The sequence below is a fragment of the Dromiciops gliroides genome, chromosome 2, assembly GCF_019393635.1.
Source record: "Dromiciops gliroides isolate mDroGli1 chromosome 2, mDroGli1.pri, whole genome shotgun sequence".
Classification (NCBI taxonomy): domain Eukaryota; kingdom Metazoa; phylum Chordata; class Mammalia; order Microbiotheria; family Microbiotheriidae; genus Dromiciops; species Dromiciops gliroides.
Window position 1 is genome coordinate 407,990,692 of NC_057862.1, and position 22,660 is coordinate 408,013,351.

At 41.1% G+C, this 22,660-nt stretch overlaps 1 protein-coding gene across 5 annotated transcripts in view; it reads left to right on the forward strand.

The window, feature by feature from the left end:
• The first annotated feature begins 6,709 nt into the window (after positions 1–6,709).
• N4BP1 (NEDD4 binding protein 1) overlaps positions 6,710–22,660 on the forward strand; it is a 70,047-nt gene continuing 54,096 nt past the window's right edge. For 4 of the 5 annotated variants that reach the window (XM_043984166.1, XM_043984167.1, XM_043984168.1 and 1 more), the window contains exon 1: positions 6,813–7,168. In XM_043984166.1, the coding sequence (XP_043840101.1) occupies positions 6,956–7,168 (213 nt within the window). In that variant the 5' untranslated portion in view covers positions 6,813–6,955. Of the gene's footprint in view, positions 7,169–22,660 lie in introns of all 5 variants that reach the window. The other variant, XM_043984165.1, reaches the window with a different exon arrangement.

Consider the following 22,660-nt stretch of genomic DNA (forward strand, 5'->3'; position numbering starts at 1 on the left):
AAAACACCTGGGACCCTCTGAAGCTTGGGACAGTGTAGCTTGGAAGTAGGGCCCCACTGCAAGAGGGAGTTAAAAGTCAAGTAAAAGATGGCAAGATGAGCAAACAAAGAAAGTTGAGAACTACAGAAAGATTTTTTTAGCAAGAAGGAAGATTGAATTGTACTCTCAAAAGAGGATAGCAACATCAGGGCCCCTACATCCAAAGCTTCCAAGAAAAATATGAATTGGTCTCAGGCCATGGAAGCACTCAAAAGGGACTTTGAAGAGAAAGTAGGAGAGATAGAAGGAAGATTTAGAGAGGTAGAGGAAAGAATGGAAAGAGAAATGAGAGCAATGCAGGAGAGCTATGAGAAAAAAGTCAACAGCTTGAAAAGCCAAATGGAAAAGGAGATACGAAAGCTCTCAGAAGAAAATTATTGCCTAAGAATTAAGATTGAACAAATGGAAGCTAGTGACTTTATGAGAAACCAAGACACAGTAAAGCAAATTCAAATGAATAAAAAAAAATAGAGGGCAATATGAAATATTTCCTTGGAAAAACAGCTGACCTGAAAAATAGATACAGGAGAGATAATTTGAAAATCGTTGGACTACCTGAAAACCATGACCAAAATAAGAATTTAGACAGCATCTTCCAAGAAATCGTCAGGGAAAATTGCCCTGATATTCTAGAAGTAGAAGGTAAAAGAGAAATTGAAAGAATCTACTGATCACCTCCTGAAAGAGATCCCAAAAGGAAAACTTCCATGAATATTATAGCCAAACTCCAAAGCTCCCAGGTCGAGGAAAAAATATTGTAAGCTGCTAGAAAAAAGGAATTCAAATACTGTGGAGCTACAATAAGGATAACACAAGATCTAGCAGCATCTACATTAAAGGACAAGAGGGCATGGAATATGATATTCCAGAGGGCAAAGAATCTGGGACTACAGCCAAGAATCACAAACCCAGCAAATATGAGTATAATCTTTCAGGGTATGAGAAAATAATGGGATTTGGCAGATACTCAAAGGCCCACCTGGAGATTAATCTAAACTGATTGAATTGAATGTGATTAACTTTGATGATTAGCTTACTTAAAGTTAATTAGATTGTGACCACACCTGGCTGGCCCTTAAGAAGGTATTGTTCTCAGAAGCTAAGGACTTTGAACTCAACTGGAGACCACCTTCAAGTCCAGTGAACCAATGGATCTGGATGACGCCTACCAATCAACTTGAAGCAGTATGTAAGGACTGTCTCTGCTCTGGACCTATAAAAAGCTTCCATACTCAGTTTGAGGGGACTTTGTCATTGAAGCAAGCTTGTGGCAGAGGGACTTGAGGAAGAACCAGACCAAGCTGGAACTCTAGGCTGGATAGGCCTTTTCTTAATTCCATGTATTCTTTTTTTTCTAATACCTAGTATGCTTTAATAAATGCTTAATGCCCAAAGACTGGCACTAAAGCTTCTCATTTAAGGCTACCATACATTAAATTTTAAATGTCACAAGGGGAAAAAATGGGACTTCAATGAAAAAGAGGACTTTCAGATATTTGTGATGAGAAGACCTGAACTGAATAGAAAATTTGACTTTCAAATGCAAGACCCTGGAGAAGCATAAAAAGTTAAACAGGAAAAAAAATCATGAGGGATATTAAAAGATTAAACTGTTTACATTCCTACATGGAAAGATAATGCTTCTTTTTTTTAATAAAGTATTTTTTTTCCTGTTACATGTAAAGATAGTTCTCAACTTTTGTTTTTACAAGTTTTCCAATTTCAGATTTTTCTCCCTCCCTCCCCTCCCTCCCCCCCTCCCCTAGACAGCAGGTAATCTGATATAGGTTTGATAGATAGATAGATAGATAGATAGATAGATAGATAGATAGATAGATAGATAGATAGATAGATAGACATATACATATATACACATAATAACAAGATAATACTTCTAACTCACAAGAACTTTCTCACTATTAGTGTAGCTGAAAGGAATACACTTAGAGGACACAGGTCTGAACTGAATATGAAGGGATGATATCTGTAAAGCATTTATTTTTTGTTTATCCTTGTTTTTTGTAGGGCAAGCAGGGTGGGGTGGCTTATATCTGGAGATGGATTAGTGCTCAGGGCCTCCTGGGTCCGGGGCTGGTGCTTTATCCACTGTGCCACATAGCTAACCCATGATGACATCTTTAAAATATAGTTAAGGAATAAGAGGAATGCACTGGAAGAAAGGAAAAGGGAAAGAAATGCAATGCCCACGGTGTTTTGTGACTTATACTCCTTTGCAAAGAGCCAGTCAAAGCCCTGACAGAATGACTTTCATTGTCATCATCATTGTTGTCATTCTTTTTGATTCCTTCTTCATATTTGTTCTACTTTTTCTGTTTTGAAGATCTTTCTTCCCTGATGGAACAGAAGGAAATAAAATGGGAACTGAGTAGTTCTATCTTCTTCTCAGTCGCTTATTAACATTTTTTTTTTTGCGGGGCAATGAGGGTTAAGTGACTTGCCCAGGGTCACACAGCCAGTAAGTTTCAAGTGTCTAAGGCCGGACCTGAACTCAGGAACCCCTGAATCCAGGGCTGGTACTTTATCCACTGCACCACCTAGCCGCCCCCCACTTATTAACATTAAACCATCTTCCACTAAAGAGCAAAAAAAAAAAAAAGGACTAAATCATTAAATTAACTATGGTGATATTGTCATTTTTAACATATTGGCACAGTCCAGTCATGAACACTGAAAATCCCTCTAGTTATTTATGTTGTTCTTTATTTTTTTAAGCAGCATTTTGTAACTGACTCTATACAAGTATTGAATATGCATTGATAGACTGACTCCCAAATAGTTTGGGTATTTTGTAGTTGTTTTGAATGAGATTTCTCTTTTCATTATTGCCTCTTGGATTTTGTTGTTATTCCATAGAAATGCTGTTGATTTCTTGTGTTTACAAAACAGTAGTCCGCAACTTTGCTGAAAATAATTTTTCAATTAGTTTCTTTCCTGTGTCCCTAGGATTTTCTATGTAAATCATAACATTAACAAACAGAGATAGTTTTTCTCTTCTTTGCCAGTCTTTACATTTTAATTTTTTTTCCTGTGATTGCTAGTATTTCTAGAACTACATTGAATAATAGCAGTTAGAGTGAACATCTTTGCTTTACTTCTATATTTCCTGGGAATACTTCTAATATGTCCACATCATTTATGATATTTTCTTTTGGTTTTAGATACTTTTAAATTATATTTTTAAATCTTTCCCTTATTATATTTTACAGGATTTTAGCCTAAATGAATATTTTACTTTGTCAAGAGCTTTTTCTGTAACAAGAAAATAATGTTTTTGGCTATGTTTGTTATTGACATGATTATATTGATTGTTTTCCTAATGTTAAATTATTCTTCCATGCCTTGTATAAAAAATATAGGATGTTTTGATTTGTCTTGTATTATTTTGTTTTCATTATCATTCCTCATTATCGACAGCTCTTTCCCCTTTTGTCTTGGCAGATAAAATATTACTTAACATACTGCAGAAAATAACCACCACCCTTATCCTTGACTCTAGATATTACAAGCTGGTGGGACTTATCAGTACAAGACAAGGTTAGACAGATGAAGGAAGTTGTGGTTCAGAAACTGTCAGAGACATGATGCAAAGTAGAGGGAGTTTCTAGGTCGGGGGTTTCTCTTTCTCCTGGTTCTCTTCAATGAGGAAACATTCAGGGTCATATGAAGGGAAATGCTCACCAGTTTTGGGTGTACGGGCAAGCAGTCTTCTATAGAAAAAAAAATCCCTATCCTCTTGATCATCTGGCTTCTTTGCAGTAGGGTCTTTTCTTAGTAAGAGATTGCTTGGTAATTAAGTGACTAAGAGTCATTTGTACATGAAGGAAGGCAGGGGTGCTCTGTAAATACAAAGAATAGTCAGACATCATGGGATGTAAACAGGAAACAGCTATGTAGAAAGCCCTTCCAGTTAAACAACAGGCTCTTTAGTCAAGGTAAGTGAAATAAGCAGACAAGAAATAACTTGCTTTATGTTGACTCCAGTTCTTTGCATGACCAAATAAGCCACTGTGGAATTCATCATCTGACTGTACCCTGTACAATCTTGTCTTATGTCCTGGTAGAGCAAGGCACAAACCAGGACTATGGACATCAAGGGAAAGCCCCAAGTAAAGCAGGAAGTAGATAGCTTTATGAACTCAAGAGCTCTCTTCCTTGTATGATGACTCCAGAGTCCTTCTTTCTGAACTGCTCCAGTTTGAGGAATGATATAAAAAATATTTCCCTTTGAGGTTGAAAAAGACCCTATGAACTTTCTGTGGAAGACTTAGATCTTGGCCAGGTCTTAATCTGGGTAACCTCATTCTAATATCATAGTCTCCCCTATCTGATATTTCCAAATTCCAATTTATTTAGATGCTGTGCTCCCCCTCTGGTTTGGCCTATGCTATTTTAACTTTGAATACAATTTATAGGAGGTCAAAACTTTCTGATTAAACCACTGAATTCACCTTAAACCATACTAGCACATTCAAGCTCGAAGGTGAGTATATTGGTACTCTATTTTGCTCTACCATGTACACTTCATTTTTCTCTCTCCTTTTGTGACTTTTTCTTGTATTACCAAGGTGATGGTCCTGAGTTTGCACACTGGTCCCTCTAATTGGCCACTTCTGATAACATAGGCACAGTGGCTGGGTCTCTTCCAGTTGCTAGTGGTCACATGTGAACAGAGGGTCCTCATTAGTCTCTTGGTGTCCATCGTAGGGGGTGGGGTGGGGTGGGGGAAATGGTAGGGAGACTATACCAAAAGGATTGAACACTGAACCCGGAGAATTCTGGAGAAGCCATCCATTCATTTGGCTTAAAAGGAGAAATAATTTCTGCTAGCACTCTCTCTTCCCCTCTGTAAGTGAGCTAAGAATCAAGTATGCTCTTCCTTGCACTTCCATTCATTGAAGGGGAGAGGGAAATCTCACTCCCTCCCTCTTCCTGCCCAAAACCTGGTAGCAATGGCAACAGACCACCTATGTCAATTGGTACATATGTTGAAATCTCCTCATGTCAGCTTTTACTTCTGCACTCATTTTTTGCTTTGGGGACTTCTGTACTATGCCAGTATGGGTAGCTTTGTGGTGCAGTGGATGAAGTGCTGGACTTTGAGTCAAGAAGAAGTAAATTCAAATCCAGCCTCAAATATCTGTGTGACCCCCAAACAAGTCACTTAACCCGGATTTCATCAATTTCCTTCTCTGTAAAATTAAACTGGGGAAGGAAATGGCAAAGCATGCCAGTAGTTTTACCAAGAAAACCCCAAATGGAGTTGGACATGGTTAAACACAACCATGCCAGTAACATTATCATTGTGAAATGTCATCATTCTGCAAGATCCAATCAGCTTTGGTAACCACACCACATCACTACCACCTGCCCCTCTAATTGGAGGGTGGAAACATAAATTCCTCAATCTCCATTTAAGGAGGGGAGTAATCTTATTTCCTATCCAGTTACACTCATTTTGGACTTCTTTGATTTCACCATATCCCAATACTTGATACCTTCCTTACCCTCTTTCCTCCCCTTTTCAGCTTTTTGTGTGTGTGTAGACCTATATGTACAAAAATATAGCAGCTTTTGTGTGTGTGTGTGGTGGCAAAGAGTTGGAAATTTAAGCAATGCCCATCAGTTGGGAAATGGATGAACAAGTTGTAGTATGTGATTGTGATGGAACATTATTGTGCTATAAGAAATGACAAGGGGGATAGGTTGAGATAAACTTGGAAAGACTTACATGAACTGATGCAAAGTGAAATGAGCAGAACCAGGTAAACATTATATATCTTAACAGCAATATTGGATCATGATCCACTGCGAATGACTTAGCTATTTTCGGTAATTACTAAGTAATTCTTAGTAATGATCCAAGATACTTCCAAAGGAAACATAATGAAAAAATGCTATCCAGAAAGAACTCATGGAGTCTGAAGATGAAAGCATACTATTCTTTTTATTATTTTTGTGGGGGGGGGTTTGTTTTGTTTTCTTTCACAATATGACTAATGTGGAAATGTTTTGCATTACTGCTTAAGTATAACCTATAGCAAACTGCTTATCTTCTCCAAAAGAGGGTAGGGGAAAGGAAGGAGGGAGAGAATTTGGAACTCAAATGCTTAAAAAAATTATATGTAATTGGGAAAAGTATTTTTTTAAATGGTTGTTGATTTGAATTTGCTCCATATTCCATAATGCAAGCCTTTAAGCAATGATTCTTACCCTTAGCTTCCTGTATTTTTCAAAAAAATAATTTAATAATTGTATTTCAATATAACCAAATTCCTTTGTAATGCTATGTATTTTATGCATTTAAAAATATTGTTTTGAGAAGGGGTCCACAGGTTTCTAAGACTGCCAAAGAAAACCATGACGCACAATAAAAAGTAAAGAAGTCCCTGACTTAAAGTAATGTGTAACTACTGAATTGAGAGATGCCTGGATTATCAGCTTTTTGCCCTCACTCAACATGGCAACCTAGGATGGACTCTTGCGGGAAACGCCTCCTCCCTGCCTCCTCCCTGCCTCCTCCCTGCCTCCTCCCTCTCTCCTCCCTCTCTCCTCCCTCCCCTAGGAGGTCTTTCCCTTTGCCCTCCTTTGACAAGCTAGTCTCACGTGACTGGGACCCGCCTCCGCCGCGTCGGGCATGCGGCGCGCCGTGATGATCGCTGCGCACGCGCGGTGGCGCCGCCCCGGCCGGTGGCAGCGGCGGCGAAGGGGGGGGGCGCGGCCCTGCCTTCCCACAGTTGCCGTCCCGTGGCCCACAGAGCGGGATGGTTTAGAGGAGTTTGCGGTCCGCGGGGGCCCGGAGCGGCCGGGGAGGGCTCCGGGGGCCGCTACCACCGGTCGGATCTCTGGATCGGGCCCCGGAGGCCGGGCCGGCCCGGGCCCTGGAGGAGGAGCGGCCATGGCGGGGCGCTCGGGCCAGGCCGTGCTGGACGAGTTCACGGCCCCCGGGGAGAAGACGGCACTGCTGCAGGAGAACCGGGGCCGCATCGAGGGTCTCTTCGGGGTGTCCCTCACGGTGCTGGGCCCGCCCGACGCCCCCGCGCCGCTGCCCGCGCCCGGCCGCATCTGGTTGCAGCTTAGCGGGGCCAAGGAGGCCGTCCGCAGCGCCAAGGTAAGTCATCCCCCCACCCCACCCCCACCCCCGCCCCCGCTCCCGCCCCCGCCCCAACCTATCCGCTCCCATCCCATCCCGACCCAGTGTGCGTGCTTGTGTGCGAGTGTGTGCCCACAGGCCTTTCCTGCTCCTTAGCTCCTCTCGGCGGAGGACCCGGAACCCCAGGACCCCGGACCCTCTTCCCCTCGGACTCGGGCACAAAGTAGGCACTTGCTAAATGGTTGTTCCCACCTGTTGAAATCCTACCCGTCAGTTGCCACCTCCGCTAGGAAATCCCAATTTTCCTCCTCCACCTACCGCGGAAGTCAGAAATGATCCTTTACCCCTGGGACCTGTCATTGTTTTCAAACCTTTTATGCATTTATTTTCACGTAACTTACCAGGTCTTGGGTTGCTGGTTTTTTCTGGGCAACACTTATGGCCTGCCCTCCTTTCCTCCCAGCCTCCGCCCCCGCACACCCCACTTTCAGTCAAACTGTGAATTCTACCTCCTAGTTATCTTTTGACTTTAACACTTGAATTACAACTACCTTAGTGTAATCTTCTTAAAACTCTGTTTATCCCTACGCCACCGACTCCAAAACTTTCAGGGACTTCCCACTGCCACCAAGTAACATAGAAACTCCTGGCTCTAGTATTCCATAGTCCCCTCCCATTTGTCCCTGTCCCAGCCTTATCTCATACAGTTCTAAATGAGAGGCTCATCATTCCATCCAAACTGGACTACCCTTCACCTCCTGTTTTTGTTTTGACTTCTCCTGTCTCCATGCCTCCTTTCCTTACCCCTTCTCTTATGCCTGGAATAGGCTGTCCTCCAGCTGGGACTTTCCCTTATTTTTAAGCTCCCAAGCAGTTTTCAAACAAAATTTCTATATAAAGAGACTGAGCTGGTTGGTATTCAACCTGCCTAGGACTGTCACTCAAAACTTCCACCTTCAGATCAGTCCACTATGGACAACTTCCTAAAACTTAGTTTGCCCCAAACTGCCCAGTTCACTCTAAACCAGTTCCTTCTCAGCTACACAGTTTCTGTGAGTGATACTACTGTTTTTCCAGTCTTGAAATCTTGGGGTTATGTTTGGCTTTCTCTTCTTCATCCCCTATATCGAACTTTCCCCTCCCCTCCCCCTTTGTCTGAGTAAGACTACATGTTAAGTTCAGGTCTGCGTGCTGCATTTTAGGAACAACATTGACAAATAGTACAGTTGGACAAGAGGTAAAAAGCAGGATCAGTTGAAGGAACGAAATATCTAAAGAGGAGATGTGATAGCTGTTTTCAGCGTTTGAAACATGTTGTATGGAATAGCTTTTAGACTTAATTTTGCTTGACTCCAGAGAGCAGAAGTATTTGCAGAGAGGAAAATTTCAAATTGACATAGGAACAATTTCATAACAAAGTTGTTCGGTAATGAAATGACTACCTTGGGAGTCAGCTGGCTCCCCATTATTGGAGATCTTCCTTTAAGTGGAGGCTGGATCACCACTTGTAGTGGTTGTTGTAGAGAAAGGATTCTTGTTCAGGTACTAATTGGAATAGATGACCTTAAATTCCCTTCTATAATTCAGAGATGCCATGAAATATTTCTTGGATTGGCCCCTTTGTTCTCCTGTCCCATGGCTACTACCTTAGGCCCTCACTACTTCATGCCTCATTTACCACAAATGCTTCCAGTTTGTGGAGCTTTGGCCTTCCTAGTTTATCATAAAAATAACTCCCCATGTGTTAATGTTAAATTATTGCTTTTAGCCTAACCCATGGACGAGAGGAACTTTTTTTACTATTCCAGGACCACACAAGAGTGAAAAAACAAGTTGATTAGTTTTAGGGGGTTGTGGATTATTTGTGACAGATATAAAAGTTTTTTTTTTATTTGACTTTAAAATTGAGGACAGGGCACATCTAACTTTATTCTATGAACATTTAAAAATATACTTCAGTTTCATATTATGGCCACTTGGGAGATTGAGAAGAGAGAGGGAAAGAGACAGTTTTAAATGTCCCTATGGTGTAATTCAATTCAAGAAGCATTTATTTCCCGCCTGTTATATTCCTGACATTGCTTTAAGTGCCAGGGTTACAGAGAAGAATTTAATATTTTGCTGGAGACATGGGTAACAATATGTATATACAAATAAATAAATGCAAAATATATCCATAGTAATTGTGGGGGTGAATCAAGAATGGACTCCAGAAGGACACTCTTGAAGGAGCACTTGGGATGAGTCTTGAATAGAACAAGAGATTCCAAGAAGTGTTGGTGAGAAGAAAGCATTCTGAGCACAGGGGACAGCTTGGGCAAAGGCATGGGGGTGGGGGATGAGATGGCATTTTCAGGAAAGAGCAAAGATGCCAGTTTGGCAACATGGAATATGTGAGGGGAAGTAATATGCAAGCAGTTTGGAAAGATATTGGAGACAGATTGTAAAGGACTTTTTTTGGGTGAGGCAGTTGGGGTTAAGTGACTTGCCCAGGGTCACATAGCTAGTAAGTGTCAAGTGTCTGAGGCCTAATTTAAACTCAGGTCCTCCTGACTCCAGGGCCACTGCTCTATCCACTGTGCCACCTAGCCGTCCCTGTAAAGGACTTTCGAAGCCAAAAGAGTTGATATTTCATTGTACAGGCAACAGGGAAATTACTGAAGAAGATTCTTGACCAGGATAGTGACATGGTTAGTACTGTGAGTTTAGGATTACCACTTTAGCAGTCAGGATAAAGGACGAATTGGTGAGGGGAGAGTCTAGGCACAGAGAGACCAATTAGGAGGCGCTAATAATAAACCAGGCAAAAGATGATAAGGGCCTGAACTTGGAAGATGAACATAGGAATGGAGAGAAAGACACAGGTCTAACAGATGTTGTGAAAATAGATTTGATATAATTTGGTAACTGGATGGTAGAGAGACAGTGAAGAATAGAGAATGACTGAGATTTCCAACCTGGGTAAATGGAAAGATGGTGGTGCCTTCAACAGAAAAGGTGAAGGCAGGAGGAGAAGTAGGTCTAGAGCAGGGGTTCTTAACCTTTTCTGGTGTCATGGAGCCCTTTGGTTGTCTGGGGAAGCCCATAGACCCCTTCTCAAAATAATGTTTTTAAATGAATAAAATAAGATACATAAGATTACAAGGGAATTCAATTATACTTTAATACAGTTGTCAAATATATATATGTATGTATATATACATATATTTATATTTATTTATTTATTGAAAACAAGTTAACAGACCTCAATATTAAATGTCAGTGTGGAAAGAAATTTGAAAAATTCTGTTTTAGACTTGCTGAGTTTAAAATGCCCATGGGACATCCAGGTGATGTCTGCAGACAGTGGGAGGTGTGAGACTGATACTCAGGAGAAAGATGAGGGATGGGTATGTCAATTTGGGAGTCATCTGCACAGAGATGGTAACTGAGCCAACGATAACTGATGCGCTCACCAAAAAAGTGAAGAAAATGAAATTAAAACTATTTTGATTCTGTTGTATTGATTTTATATTGTAATTGGATCTGCATTTGCCTGAAATTACCTATGTCCTTGAGTTGAGCTCAGAAATTCAGCTTTCCTTCTGAGTTTGTTTAAAGTTATAATTAAAAGAAAAATTGTTATCTGTTATACCTATAGCCCCCCGGGATACTTCGAGGACACCTATTATCTTTAAGGCCCCACAAGTTAACTTGGTACCATCTTAAAAAGATGACATCTGTCCTTTCCTTCCTTGTAGAATTAGGGGAGTTTTAATCTCTTTCAAGGATACAGGAAGCTGGTAATTTTGATGCCCTAGCAAAGATTACAAGATGCAGATGGACCTCATAAAAAATTTAATATTCCTTAATTGTAATTTTATTTGGTACAAGAGAGAATAGCCATGACAAGTCCTGAAATATACTTGCATGTGGAGATGGGACATGGAGGGTGATCCTGCAAAGGAGATCAGAAGGGAAAGAGGTAAAAGGAGAACAGAATAAAAAAGTAAAAACAAAACAAAACAGTAAAGGGGGTGGCCAGCAGTGTTAGATTTTACTAAGAGAGGTCAGTCAGGAGGAGACCTGAGAAAAGGTTTAGCAATTGAGAGATCCTTAGTAACTTCAAAGAGAGTAATTGAGTGGCAGTCAGAAATTAGATAATAGTGTTTACACATGAGTGGGAACTGAGGAAGTAGAGACAACAAACACAGCTTTTTCTAGGCTGTGAAAGGAGAGATAGGAGAATAACATGAGGAGATGGTAGAGTCTAAAAAAAGTTTTTGTTTTGTTTTTAAATGAGAGCTATTCAAATTTGTTTGTAAGAAGAAGAAAAGGATCCAGAGGATAAATAGAAAAAGACTTAAAAGAACATGCCAATGAGGAGAGATGGGTACAAGTAGAAAAGCTGGCCTTGGTGGAGAGCAAAATTAGAACAAAATGGGGAAAATAGGAAATGGTGTTAAGGTGATTTGAGGTGTAGCATTTGAGAGAGTGAATATGCATAAGAGGACCTCATTTTTTTTTTAAATTTAAGTACAAAGCAAATTCTTCTACTGAAAGTGATGGTGGGGAAGTGAAGTCATGGTATTATTGGCTTAAGGAGAAAAGATGTTTGGAATAGATGCTGCAGAGAGTACTTTAGAGAGTCAGTGAGGGAATAATCAAAAAATCCTCTGTTCTGAAAACTCCTTTTCCCTCTCTACACGTTCTTTTGTTTGTTTGGCAATGAGGGTTAAGTGACTTGCCCAGGGTCACACAGCTAGTAAGTGTATGAGGCTGGATTTGAACTCAGGTCCTACTGAAACTAGGGCTGGTGCTTTATCCACTGCCCCCCTATACAGTTTTTCAATGAACTCTTTGGCTTCCATGAGTTCAATTATCTCTGAGCATTTGACTCCAAATCTATTTATCTTGCCCTAATTTCCCCCCTGAGTTCCACACCCACCCTCTTTTTGTTATCTTCACCTGGATACTTCATCAGCATCTCTAAATTCAGAAATCCTTGTTTTCTTATCTGATCTTGAACAAGTCATTTATCCTCCCTGAACCTCAGTTTCTTCATTTGTAAAATGAGGGGCTTGGATTAGATGGCTTCTGAGAGTCCCAGCAGCTCTTTGTCTGTGATTCTATAAGCCTATTTCCCTCCATACTAACTTATTTCTGTTGAAAGCATCCTTATCCTATCAGTAAGCCAAGTTTCAGCCTTTACATCATCCTGGACTTCTCCCTCACCTATCCTGACCTAGCTAATCAACAAGTGTGTATCAAGTACCTGCTGGGTTTAGTGTACTATATACTACAATCTGAAGATAATGGACAATAATGAAAAAAGTCAAAGAGCTTATGCTCTGTAGGGTGAGAGAGTATAGGAATAGGGACTGGACCTATTGATAGCCAGAATTCCTTGATGAGGAAATTCCTTCTACCAATGGAGGTCAGCACCTTTCCCGTAGCTTACAATGCCTGTGAGTTGTTGAGCAGACAAACTCACATAGAAACAGATCCCTGCAGGTGGTATTATTGACCTAGCAAACCACAAATTAAAATCATGGTGTATTATTATTTATTTTGTTGAACATTTCCCAATGAAATTTTAAGTTGGTTCTGCTGTAGTTGAGAGTTTTGAGGGCAAGGAGTTTGTTACCTCTGGTCTAGAGCCCTGAAAGGTCAAGCTAATTCTCCAGGGTCACAAGGCTAACGTGTCTGGTAGGACTTGAACCTTGGTCTCCAAGGTTCCAAGACCAGCTCTCTAACCATGATAGAATATGCTGATCAACATGTGTTATTTGTGAATGTAAACAAAGTACATTCAAGGCAATTTGGCAAGTGAAGGACCTAGGAACTCGGGAACCAAGAAAGATTTAATGTCAAAAGTGATGCTTAAGTTGATCTTTAAAGGAAACAATGGAGCCTTAGAAGTGGAAGTGAGGGGTGGCTAGGTAGCGCAGTGGATAAAGCACTGGCCCTGGAGTCAGGAGTACCTGAGTTCAAATCTGGCCTCAGACACTTAACACTTACTAGCTGTGTGACCCTGGGCAAGTCACTTAACCCCAATTGCCTCACTAAAAAACAAAAACAAAAAGAAGTGGAGGTGAGAGGGAAGTGCATTTGAGGCATGAAAGATAGGCAGTCACAATGTCACAGACATTGAAGGTTGAGTATCCTGTGAGGAACAGAAGGAACATCATTTTGGCTGGCTTGTAGAGTGCATGAAAATGAATACAAAGTGTGAGACGGGAAAAGGTACATTGGAGCCAGATTTTGAGAGCATCACATGGTAAATAGGAGTTTGTATTTTTTCTTAGAGGTAATAGGGAGCTACAGGAGTTTACTGAGTAGGGAAGTAAAGGGATCAGACTCCTTTGTTATAGCTTTTGGCAACTAGGTTATCTCTCTCTCTTTTTTTTTTAGTGAGGCAATAGGGGTTAAGTGACTTGCCCAGGGTCACGCAGCTAGTAAGTGTTATGTGTCTGAGTCCGAACTCAGGTACTCCTGAATCCAGGGCCGGTGCTCTATCCACTTCGCCATCTAGCTGCCCTTAGGTTATCTCTTAAAGAGGGAGACTGAAGAGAAAAGAAGCCTAGGGCAGAGTCTTGGGGTACTTGCCCATTGTTGGAATGGCTTGCAGTATGGATGAAAATCTAGCAAAGGAGACTAAGAAGGACCAGATGGGGAGGAGAATAAAGAGAATGTCTCAAAAACCTAAAAATTACACTCAGGTTTGCTGTGTAGGTTATTCTTGGCTATAATGCTAGCTCCTTTGCCTTCTGGAATCTCACATTCCAAGCCCTCCACTCCTTTAAATTGGAAGCTGCTAAATCTTGTGTGATTCTGACTATAGCTCAATTATATTTCACTTGTTTCTTTCTGGCTGCTGGCAGTATTTTCTCTTTGACCTGGAAGCTCTGGAATTTGGGTATATATGGGAGTTTTCATTTTGGAATCTCTTTGAGGTGGCGATTAGTGAATTCTTTCAATTTCTGTTTTATTCTTTGGGTCTAAGAGATATCAGTTTTCCTTTGTGATTTCTTGAAATAAGATGTGTAGGCTCTTTTTAAAAAAAATCATGAGTTTCTGGTAGTCCAGTAATTCTTAAATCATCCGCCTTCTATCTGTTTTTCAGGTTATTTGTTTTTCTGATGAGATATTTCACATTTTCTTATATTTTTTATTCTTTTGACTTTGATTGTTTCTTGATGAAAATAATTAGTAATTAGAGTTAATAACTTAATACATTACTGTTTCTTGATGAAAACAATAATTCTAATGGAATTATTAGCTTCCACTTGCCCCAATTTTCATTTTTAAGGAATTAACTTTCTTCAGTGATGTTTTGTGTTTCCTTTGCTATTGGGCCAGTTGTTTTATAAGGTGTTATTTTCTTCAGTATTTGGGGAGGCCTCTTTTACCAAGCTGTTAATTCTCTTTTCTTTTTTTTTTTTTTAATTTTTTTCAGCAGCAAACATTTATTTTCCAGTTACATGTAAGGGTACTTTACAACATTCATTTTCATAAGATTTAGAGTTCCAAATTTTTCTCCCTCCCTTTCCTTCCCCTCCACAAGATTGCAACCAGGTTATATATGTACAATCCACAAGTGTTCTTTTTATTGGTTCTTTCTATAGGGGTGCGTGCATAGTAAGCTTCCTCATTAGTTCCTTGGGATTGTCTTGGATCATTGCATTGCTGAGAGTAGTTAAGTCATTCACAATTGCTCATTGAACAATACCGCTGTCACTATACACAAGGTCCTCCCAGCTCTGCTCACTTCACTGTACATCGATGTTCATTAGTCTTTCCAGGTTTTTCTGGGATCATCCTGTTTGTGTCATTTCCTGTAGCACAAGACCATTCCACTACAATCATATAGCACAGCTTTTTCCATCATTCCTCAATTGATGGACATTCCCTTGATTCTCAATTCTTAGCCTCCAAGAGTTGCTATAAATATTTTTGTACAGTTTCCCCCCCCTTTTCTCTTTTTCATGATAACTATTAACTGCTCCCCTTCCATCCTATTCCTTCCCCATAATATTTATTCTATTATCCATCTTCTTTCATCCTATCACTCTTCAAAAGAGATTTGCTTCTGTCTGTCCCCTCCCCCACTCTGCCCTTCCTTCTTTTGCCCCTCTCTCTTTATCCCCTTCCCCTCCTATTTTCCTGCAGGATTAGAAAGATTACTCCACAGTACTTGAATTCTTTTTGGCAGCTTGCAATGTTTTTGTTTGTTTGGTTGGTTTTTGTAAGGCAGTTGGGGTTAAGTGACTTGCCCAGGGTCACACAGCTAGAAAGTGTCTGAGGCTGGATTTGAACCCAGGTCCTTCTGACTCCAGGGCTGGTGCTCTATCCACTGTGCCATCTAGCTGCCCACAGCTTGCAATATTTTCTCCTTGACCTGAGAGCTTTGAAATTTGGTTATAATATTCCTAGGAGTTTTCCTTTTTGGGATCTCTTTCTGGAGGTGATCGGTGGATTCTTTCAATTTCTATTTTAACTTCTTCTTCTAGAATTTCAGGGCAATTTTCCCTGAGAATATCTTGGAAGATGATGTCTAAGTTCTTTCCTTGATCATGGTTTTCAGGTAGACCAATGATTTTCAAATTATCTCTCCTGGACCTATTTTCCAGGTCAGCAGTTTTTCCCAGAAGATATTTCACATTGCCCTCTATTTTTTTATTCATTTGGATTTGCTTTATTGTGTCTTGGTTTCTCATTAAGTCACTGGCTTCCATTTGTTCGGTCCTCATTCTTAGGCAATTATTTTCATCAGAGAGCTTATGTACCTCCTTTTCCATTTGGCCAATTTGACTTTTCAAGCTGTTGACATTTTTCTCATGTCTTTCCTGCATCTCCCCCATTTCTCTTTCCATTTTTTTCCTCTACTTCTCTAACTTTATCTTCAAAGTCCTTTTTGAGCACCTCTATGGCTTGAGACCAATTCATATTTTTCTTGGAAGCTTTAGATATAGGGGCCCTGATGTTGACATCTTCCTCTGAGGGTGCCCCTTGGTCTTCCTTGTTACTGAAGAAACTTTCTATGGTCCTCACCTTTCTCTGTCTGCTCATCTTGCCTTTCTTTTACTTGACTTTTAGCTCCTTAAAGTGGGGCACTGTTTCCAGGCTGCAGTATCCCAAGCTTAAGAAGTCCCAGGTGGTATGATTTAAGGAGGATCAGGTTCTTCACTTGCCCAGCCTGTTCCCTGGTCCTTAGATGACCCCAGACCAACTTGCTAATCAACCAGCTTTGTGTGTTGTGGTTGTTAGCTTTGATGAGCTTGTGCCCCTCCCCCACCTGGATCACTGCTACTTGAGCCTACCTCCTGGTTCTCAGCAGGAGTGTAAAATCCAAGTTCTGCCTTAGCACCAGCATAGACCCCTGTAGTCTCCCCCCTGCCCAGGGCTCAGCCCACTCACCAGACTGTGAGCTTAGTTCCAGATGACACTGGCGCTTCAGCTGATTCAGAGGCTCTGGGGGTCTCCTTCTCTAGTGGGGGCCTTCCCGGGACTGGATCTGTGTCAGGGTGACTGTGGGGTTGGGCTCGACTCCTGTATTAGCATGGCAGCTCCCTCCTTCTGATCTTCCAAGCCATTCTTGGTTAGAAGGTGATTTCAGCACATTCTTCTGTGAGTTTTGCTGCTCTGGGCATTTTCCTATGGCGTTATTTGGATGTTTTTTGGAGCGATTGTTGTTAATTCTCTTTTCATAATTTTCTTGCTTTACTAATTTCTTTTCCCAGTTTTTCCTCCACCATTCTCTCTTTAACTCTTCTAGGAATTATTGTTGGGCTTCTCTTCGATTAACATTTTTCTTTGAGGTTTTGTTTGTAGCTGTTTTCATATTTTCATCTTCTGAGTTTTCTTGGTTTTCCCTGACACCGTAGTAGCTTTTTATGGTCAAGTACCTTTGTTGTTTGTTCATTTTCCAGCCTGTGTCTTGACTTTGAACTTTATATTAAAGTTGGCCTTTCCTTACCTCAGGCAGTGTCCCAAGCTTTAGGTTTTTTGGTGCTGCTATTTTCAAAGCTAGTTCTGGGGGTCTGCAGGTTTTCAGTGCTTCCAAGGTGTGGTATGCTCCAGGGAAAGGTATGGTAACCTCTCAGTCTTTACTCAGAAAATGTCCCTCTTTCCCTACCACTCCTCTCTGCCTTAGAATTGTGATCAGGGCTCCTGCTTGCTTGTGATTGATACAAGCACTACTTTCCTCCCTGGAACTTGGACCCAGAACTGCATATGGACAATAGATTTGACAAATAGCACCAAGTCCCCTCCATTTAGTGCCAGCAAAGGGTTCCCTATAATCTTTCTGACCAGTTGTCCCTTACCATCTCTGGACTGAGATCTCCTGAAGCTGCCACTGCTGGTGCCACCACCTATAAGGCCACATCTGGTGCTGCCATCACATGCCTTGTACATTCTGGGCTGGCCTTCCCACCACAGTGTCATAAACCTTTCCTGCCAACCTCCTAAGTTTCCTTAGGCTGGAAAAATGCCTCAACCTGACCTTTTGTTGGCTCTATTGCTCTAATGTTGTTGACTCTAGCATTGTTTGGAGGGGAATGTTAGAAGAGTTCAGCTAGGTTGCTGCCACTACTCCACTGTGTTAACTCTACTGAGCTATTATTTTTATTAGAGACAGAGTAAATGGAAAAATGGGAAATGATGTCAAGGGCTTTTGGGAGGTAAGGAAGAGGAAGCTCAAGGCAAATGACACTTTTTTTTTTTGGTGGGGTAATGAAGGTTAAGTGACTTGCCCAGGGTCACTCAGCTAGTAACTGTAAAGTATCTGAGCTCAGATTTGAACTCAGGTTCTCTTGAATCCAGGGCCAGTGCTTTTATCCACTGTGCTACTTAGCAGCTCCCAAATGGCACTTATTTTTCTCTCAGTAAAGTTTGAGGTGACGTCTTCTGAAAAGGTTGGGTAAGAGGTGGCATGGGGGACTTATCAGAAGAAAAGGAATACAAAGGAGAATCAGTTCAGGAGTAATAGAACTGTCTTGTTGAGTGAGGGCTCAAATTAGATCATACAAAAGGAAGTAGTCTAGCCCTCCAGGAGCTTACATTTGTCAGAGGGGGAAACAATAATATATGTAAATACTAATGTGTAATTTAAGATTCTAAATGTGGATTCTAATCTGTTCCCCCAGTTTTTGGGGAAACTGACTAAAATCACTGATAAAACGAGTTTAGGTTTTTAAGGGTTTATTGGAAAATAAAAAGAAAAAGATTGAGAACAGAATTCCAACAGCCTGGCATTCCTATCTTTCCTCAAATTTCCTGTGAAGTCCTCTGCCGCCGCCGCCACCACCATCAAGTCAGGAACCCAAAAGCGTGAGAGCTCTCCGCGCAGGCTCCCCTTCCCTCCTTCTTGTCTCCTCCCAGAAAATAGGAGGCTCCTCAAGTTGATTGGCTGGTAGCCTTGATAGACAGCACCCATGAGTAAACGTCATTTCCTGACGCCAAGGAAAAGCCACAATGCCTCTGAGGCATTTTCCTCATGGTGGAGCTTTCCCACAGCAAGTCTCCAGTAGGTGGCATCATTCCAATCATTACACTAAATAGGTAGAAGGTAATTGGCCATAGTAGTAAGTCAGCTGATCCGGAAAGACCTCATTAGGAGGTAATGCTTAGGTTGATCCTTGCAGTCAGCTAGGGATGCTAGGAAGTAGAAGTGAGAAGGAAGCACATTAGAGGAATGGGAATGAAGAAGTTCATTACAGGCATGGAAGACAGCCTGGGTAAAGATATAGAGCAGGGAGGTGGACTGTCATGTCATGTCCATCATACTGCTTGCATTTGTCCCCCAATCCACTCCAGCTTCCACCTTAGTTTCCATCTCATCAGCTCTCATCTCAAATGTTATGTTTCTGGTGTTGAGTCATTTCTGTCGTGTCCAACCCTTTGTGACCTCATTTGAGCTTTCTTGACAAAGATACTAGAATGGTTTGCCATTTCCTTTTCCAGCTCATTTTATAGAGGAGGAACTGGGGTAAAAAGGGTTAAGTGGCTTGCTCAGGGTCACACAGTTAGTGTCAGGCCAGATTTAAGTTCAGGAAGATGAGGCTTTCCGACTTCAGGCTCTGCACTATCCACTGCATTACCAAACCTCCTTGAAATATTATGATAGCCTCCTAATTGGGCTCCTTGTTTCCTCTTTCTTCCCTATACAATTCATCCTCCATATAGTTACCAAAATAATCTTCCTAAAGTACAACTCTGGCCATGTCTCTCCTTTACTCAGTAAATTGGGGGGGGGGGTGTCTCTATGGCCTCTAGGATAAATTACAGACTTCTTAGCTTGGCATGGATAGCGAGGTGGTGCAGTACATAGGGTACTGGGCCTGAGGTAGGAAGCCTCATCTTCTTGAGTTCAAATGTAGTCTCAGACACTACCTGTGTGACCCTGAGCAAGTCATTTAACCTAATTTGCCTCCATTTCCTCATATAAATGAGCTCAAGAAGGAAATGGCAAACTACTCCAATATCCTTGCCCAACACCAAATAGGGTCATGGAGAGTTGGATGTGACTTTAAAAAATGACTCTAGCTTGGTATATAAAACCCATAATGTGGCACTAGCTTTCCTTCCACATTTCTCATTACTTCCTTTCACTTATCCTATTCTGTTTTTTGCATCTTTGTCTTTGCACAGTCTGTCCTCTCAAGTTAGAAATCTGCTCACACAGAAATACCTCTTAGAATTCTTAGTTTCCTTTAAGGCTTAGGCCATGTAAAGTCGCCATCTGAATGGTTGGTTGCTGTAATGTGGCTAAAATTCTAGCTATACTGTCTAAAAAAATCTAATGAGCGGCCACCAATAAATTAGAAGCTTTAACAAGAGTTTAGACTTTTAAGCATTTATTAAGAAGCATAAGAATTTGGTGAAGAAAGAGGCCTAGATGCCTACATCTATCTATCTCAGGGAGCCAGCATTTCTAGCTCTACTCCTCACGAGGTTCTGATGAAAGCGAGAGAGCCTCGCCCCTTCTTCATCCCACAAGCCTCTTGTCTAAACCAGAAACATCAAACATCACTTCCTGATGCCAAAGGAACTGACCTTCCAAGCCACATGGCTTGCCCTCAGATGGCAGTGTTCTTTCCCTCCTAAAATTATCTTATATTTACTTATTTGCATATAGGATATATCTCCCAGTAGTCTTGAGGAAAGAGATTGATTTTAAAAAAGACAGCTAACATTTATATAGGACCTAGTATGTGCCACATATTGTACTAAGCATTTTACCAATGTTATCTCATTTTATCCTAACCAAAGACTGGATCCCCCCAACTCTGGGAAGTAGGTACTATTATTATCCTTATTTTACAGTTGAGGAAACTGAGGAAGACAGGAATTAAGTGGCTTGCCCAGAGTCACATAGCTAGTAAGGGTCTGAGGCTGGATTTGAATTCAGGTCTTCCTGACTCCAGGCCCAGTGGTCTAACCATTGCATCATCTAGCTGCCTTTGTTCACCTAGCACAGCAAATTAGACATTGTAGGCACTTGATAAATGTCTTTTGAACTGACAGAGATAGAGGATGATGAAGAAAGTTAGAGCAAGTATAGGGGCAAGATTCTGAGGGGCGTATTGGGTAAGTTGCTTAACTTCTCAGAATCTGTTTCCTCATCTGTAAACTGGTTATATAGTACTTGTAGTGCACCTCAGTATTGTGAGGAAATGACTTTGCATCTTCAATGCTATCTGTGAACTACTATTGATAAACTGGCCAAACATTGTTTATCTCTTGGACTCAATGTCTTCAAAATGCAAATTCCTTGATTTAGCCTTGTATTTCATTTTATCCTGCCACTTATCTTCAAGCCTTCAGTTTCCTCCTTTTTTATGTGTTAACTAAATTATTGTGGTGCTGACTGTTTCTAGCTAAATTATTGGGGGGCGAGACTGGGTTTTCTAAAATATTGCTACTTATAAATTAATGGCTATTACACCCATTTAGGCAGTAAGCATTTATTATTAAAATATATTAAGTATTGGGACAGCTGGGTGGCATAGTAGATAAGGCACTGGCCCTGAATTCAGGAGGATCTGAGTTCAGATCCAGCCTCAAACACTTGACGCTTGCTGGCTGTGTGACCCTGGGCAGGTCATCTGCCCCTCATTGACCTGGGGTGGGAGATTTTTATTTATATATTTATATATATATATATATATATAGAGAGAGAGAGAGAGAGAGAGAGAGAGAGAGAGAGAGAGAGAGTGAGTGAGTATTTAACACAGGCGGAAAAACCCCCAGTCCCATATTGTCTCTAAGAGAGCAGTGGCCTCAACCAGAGTTCTGAAGCCCTACCTTACCTTTCCTATCCTAAGAGGAGAGTGCTCACCAACTAACTGGACAGCAGGAGCCTAGAGTGAAAACCCAGAATAGCATTTGCCTTGTTATCTGAGTCTCTTTCCTTTCCATAGAGGCCACTCTTTACACACTGATCAAAGCTAATTGGCTAGCATCATTCAATTCCATTGAGGGTGGTCCATATTAAAATGAGCCCTACTGAGATGACCTCAGGGTCTAATGGGAGACCCATCCCCTGAGAGCAAAGTCAATATCCAGATAGGTGTTGGCTTAATCCCATCAGTTCACTGAACTAGTCAGAGTCTATTCTCCACCTCTGTTGTACTCTGTGCACAGGATTAGAGCTCACTCCTAAAAATAGATCTCTGGAGTAGGAGGGGAGGTGAGGTAGAAAGTCAACCAAAGACTGGATCCCCCCAAGAAATCCATTATTAGTAATTATTTTCTCACATTTAGGACACACTTGGTGTGGGAGATAAGGGTGGGTGTGAGAGTGAGAATTGAGGAGTTATTCACTTACAAGTGGGAATCAGAAGAATACCCAATGGCCTTGCCACAGGAGCATCTATAAAGGCCTTGGACCTGTTTAAACAGGGCATAGTTGTAAAGATTTGTATCCTGATAACCTGAAGATGTTGAAATAGGACACAGAGGAAACTCATCAATACAACTTGGTCAGAACCATTCCAGTCCAATTTTTGTTTTGGGCAAGAGTAAAGGGAACTGAGACAAATATAGAGTTAGGAACCTTCCTGGTTCCCAACTCTGTTTTTTCTCTGATGTTCGTGTACTAAAGGAGAAAGTAAGTAAAATAAAACTCTTGAGGAAAACACTAATTAGATGCTGTTCTGTTTTGAAGATGTTTTGTTTACTTTGTACCTGTAGAGCCACCATAATAAAAGTGAATTCATGGGAGAGTTGGATTTGTTTGTGTCATATAATTTCAAATGTACAAATTACCAATAAAATGAAATTTTCTTTGCCAGAAAAGGAGTTGGTGCTCTTACATAATTTCCTTCAACTAGTGCTTGGGGGGGGGGGGGGGAAATCAACAACTGTGGTTGTAAAAACCGCCTTCTTAGGAAAGAGTTCTTTAAGAATGACCTTTTTTTTAAGGTTTTTGTCATGGCCAACATTTGGGGGGCGGGTTATAAAAGAATGTTGTAACAAATGACCCTCAGATTGTCATTCACTGGGTGTATTACTACACTGAACTTT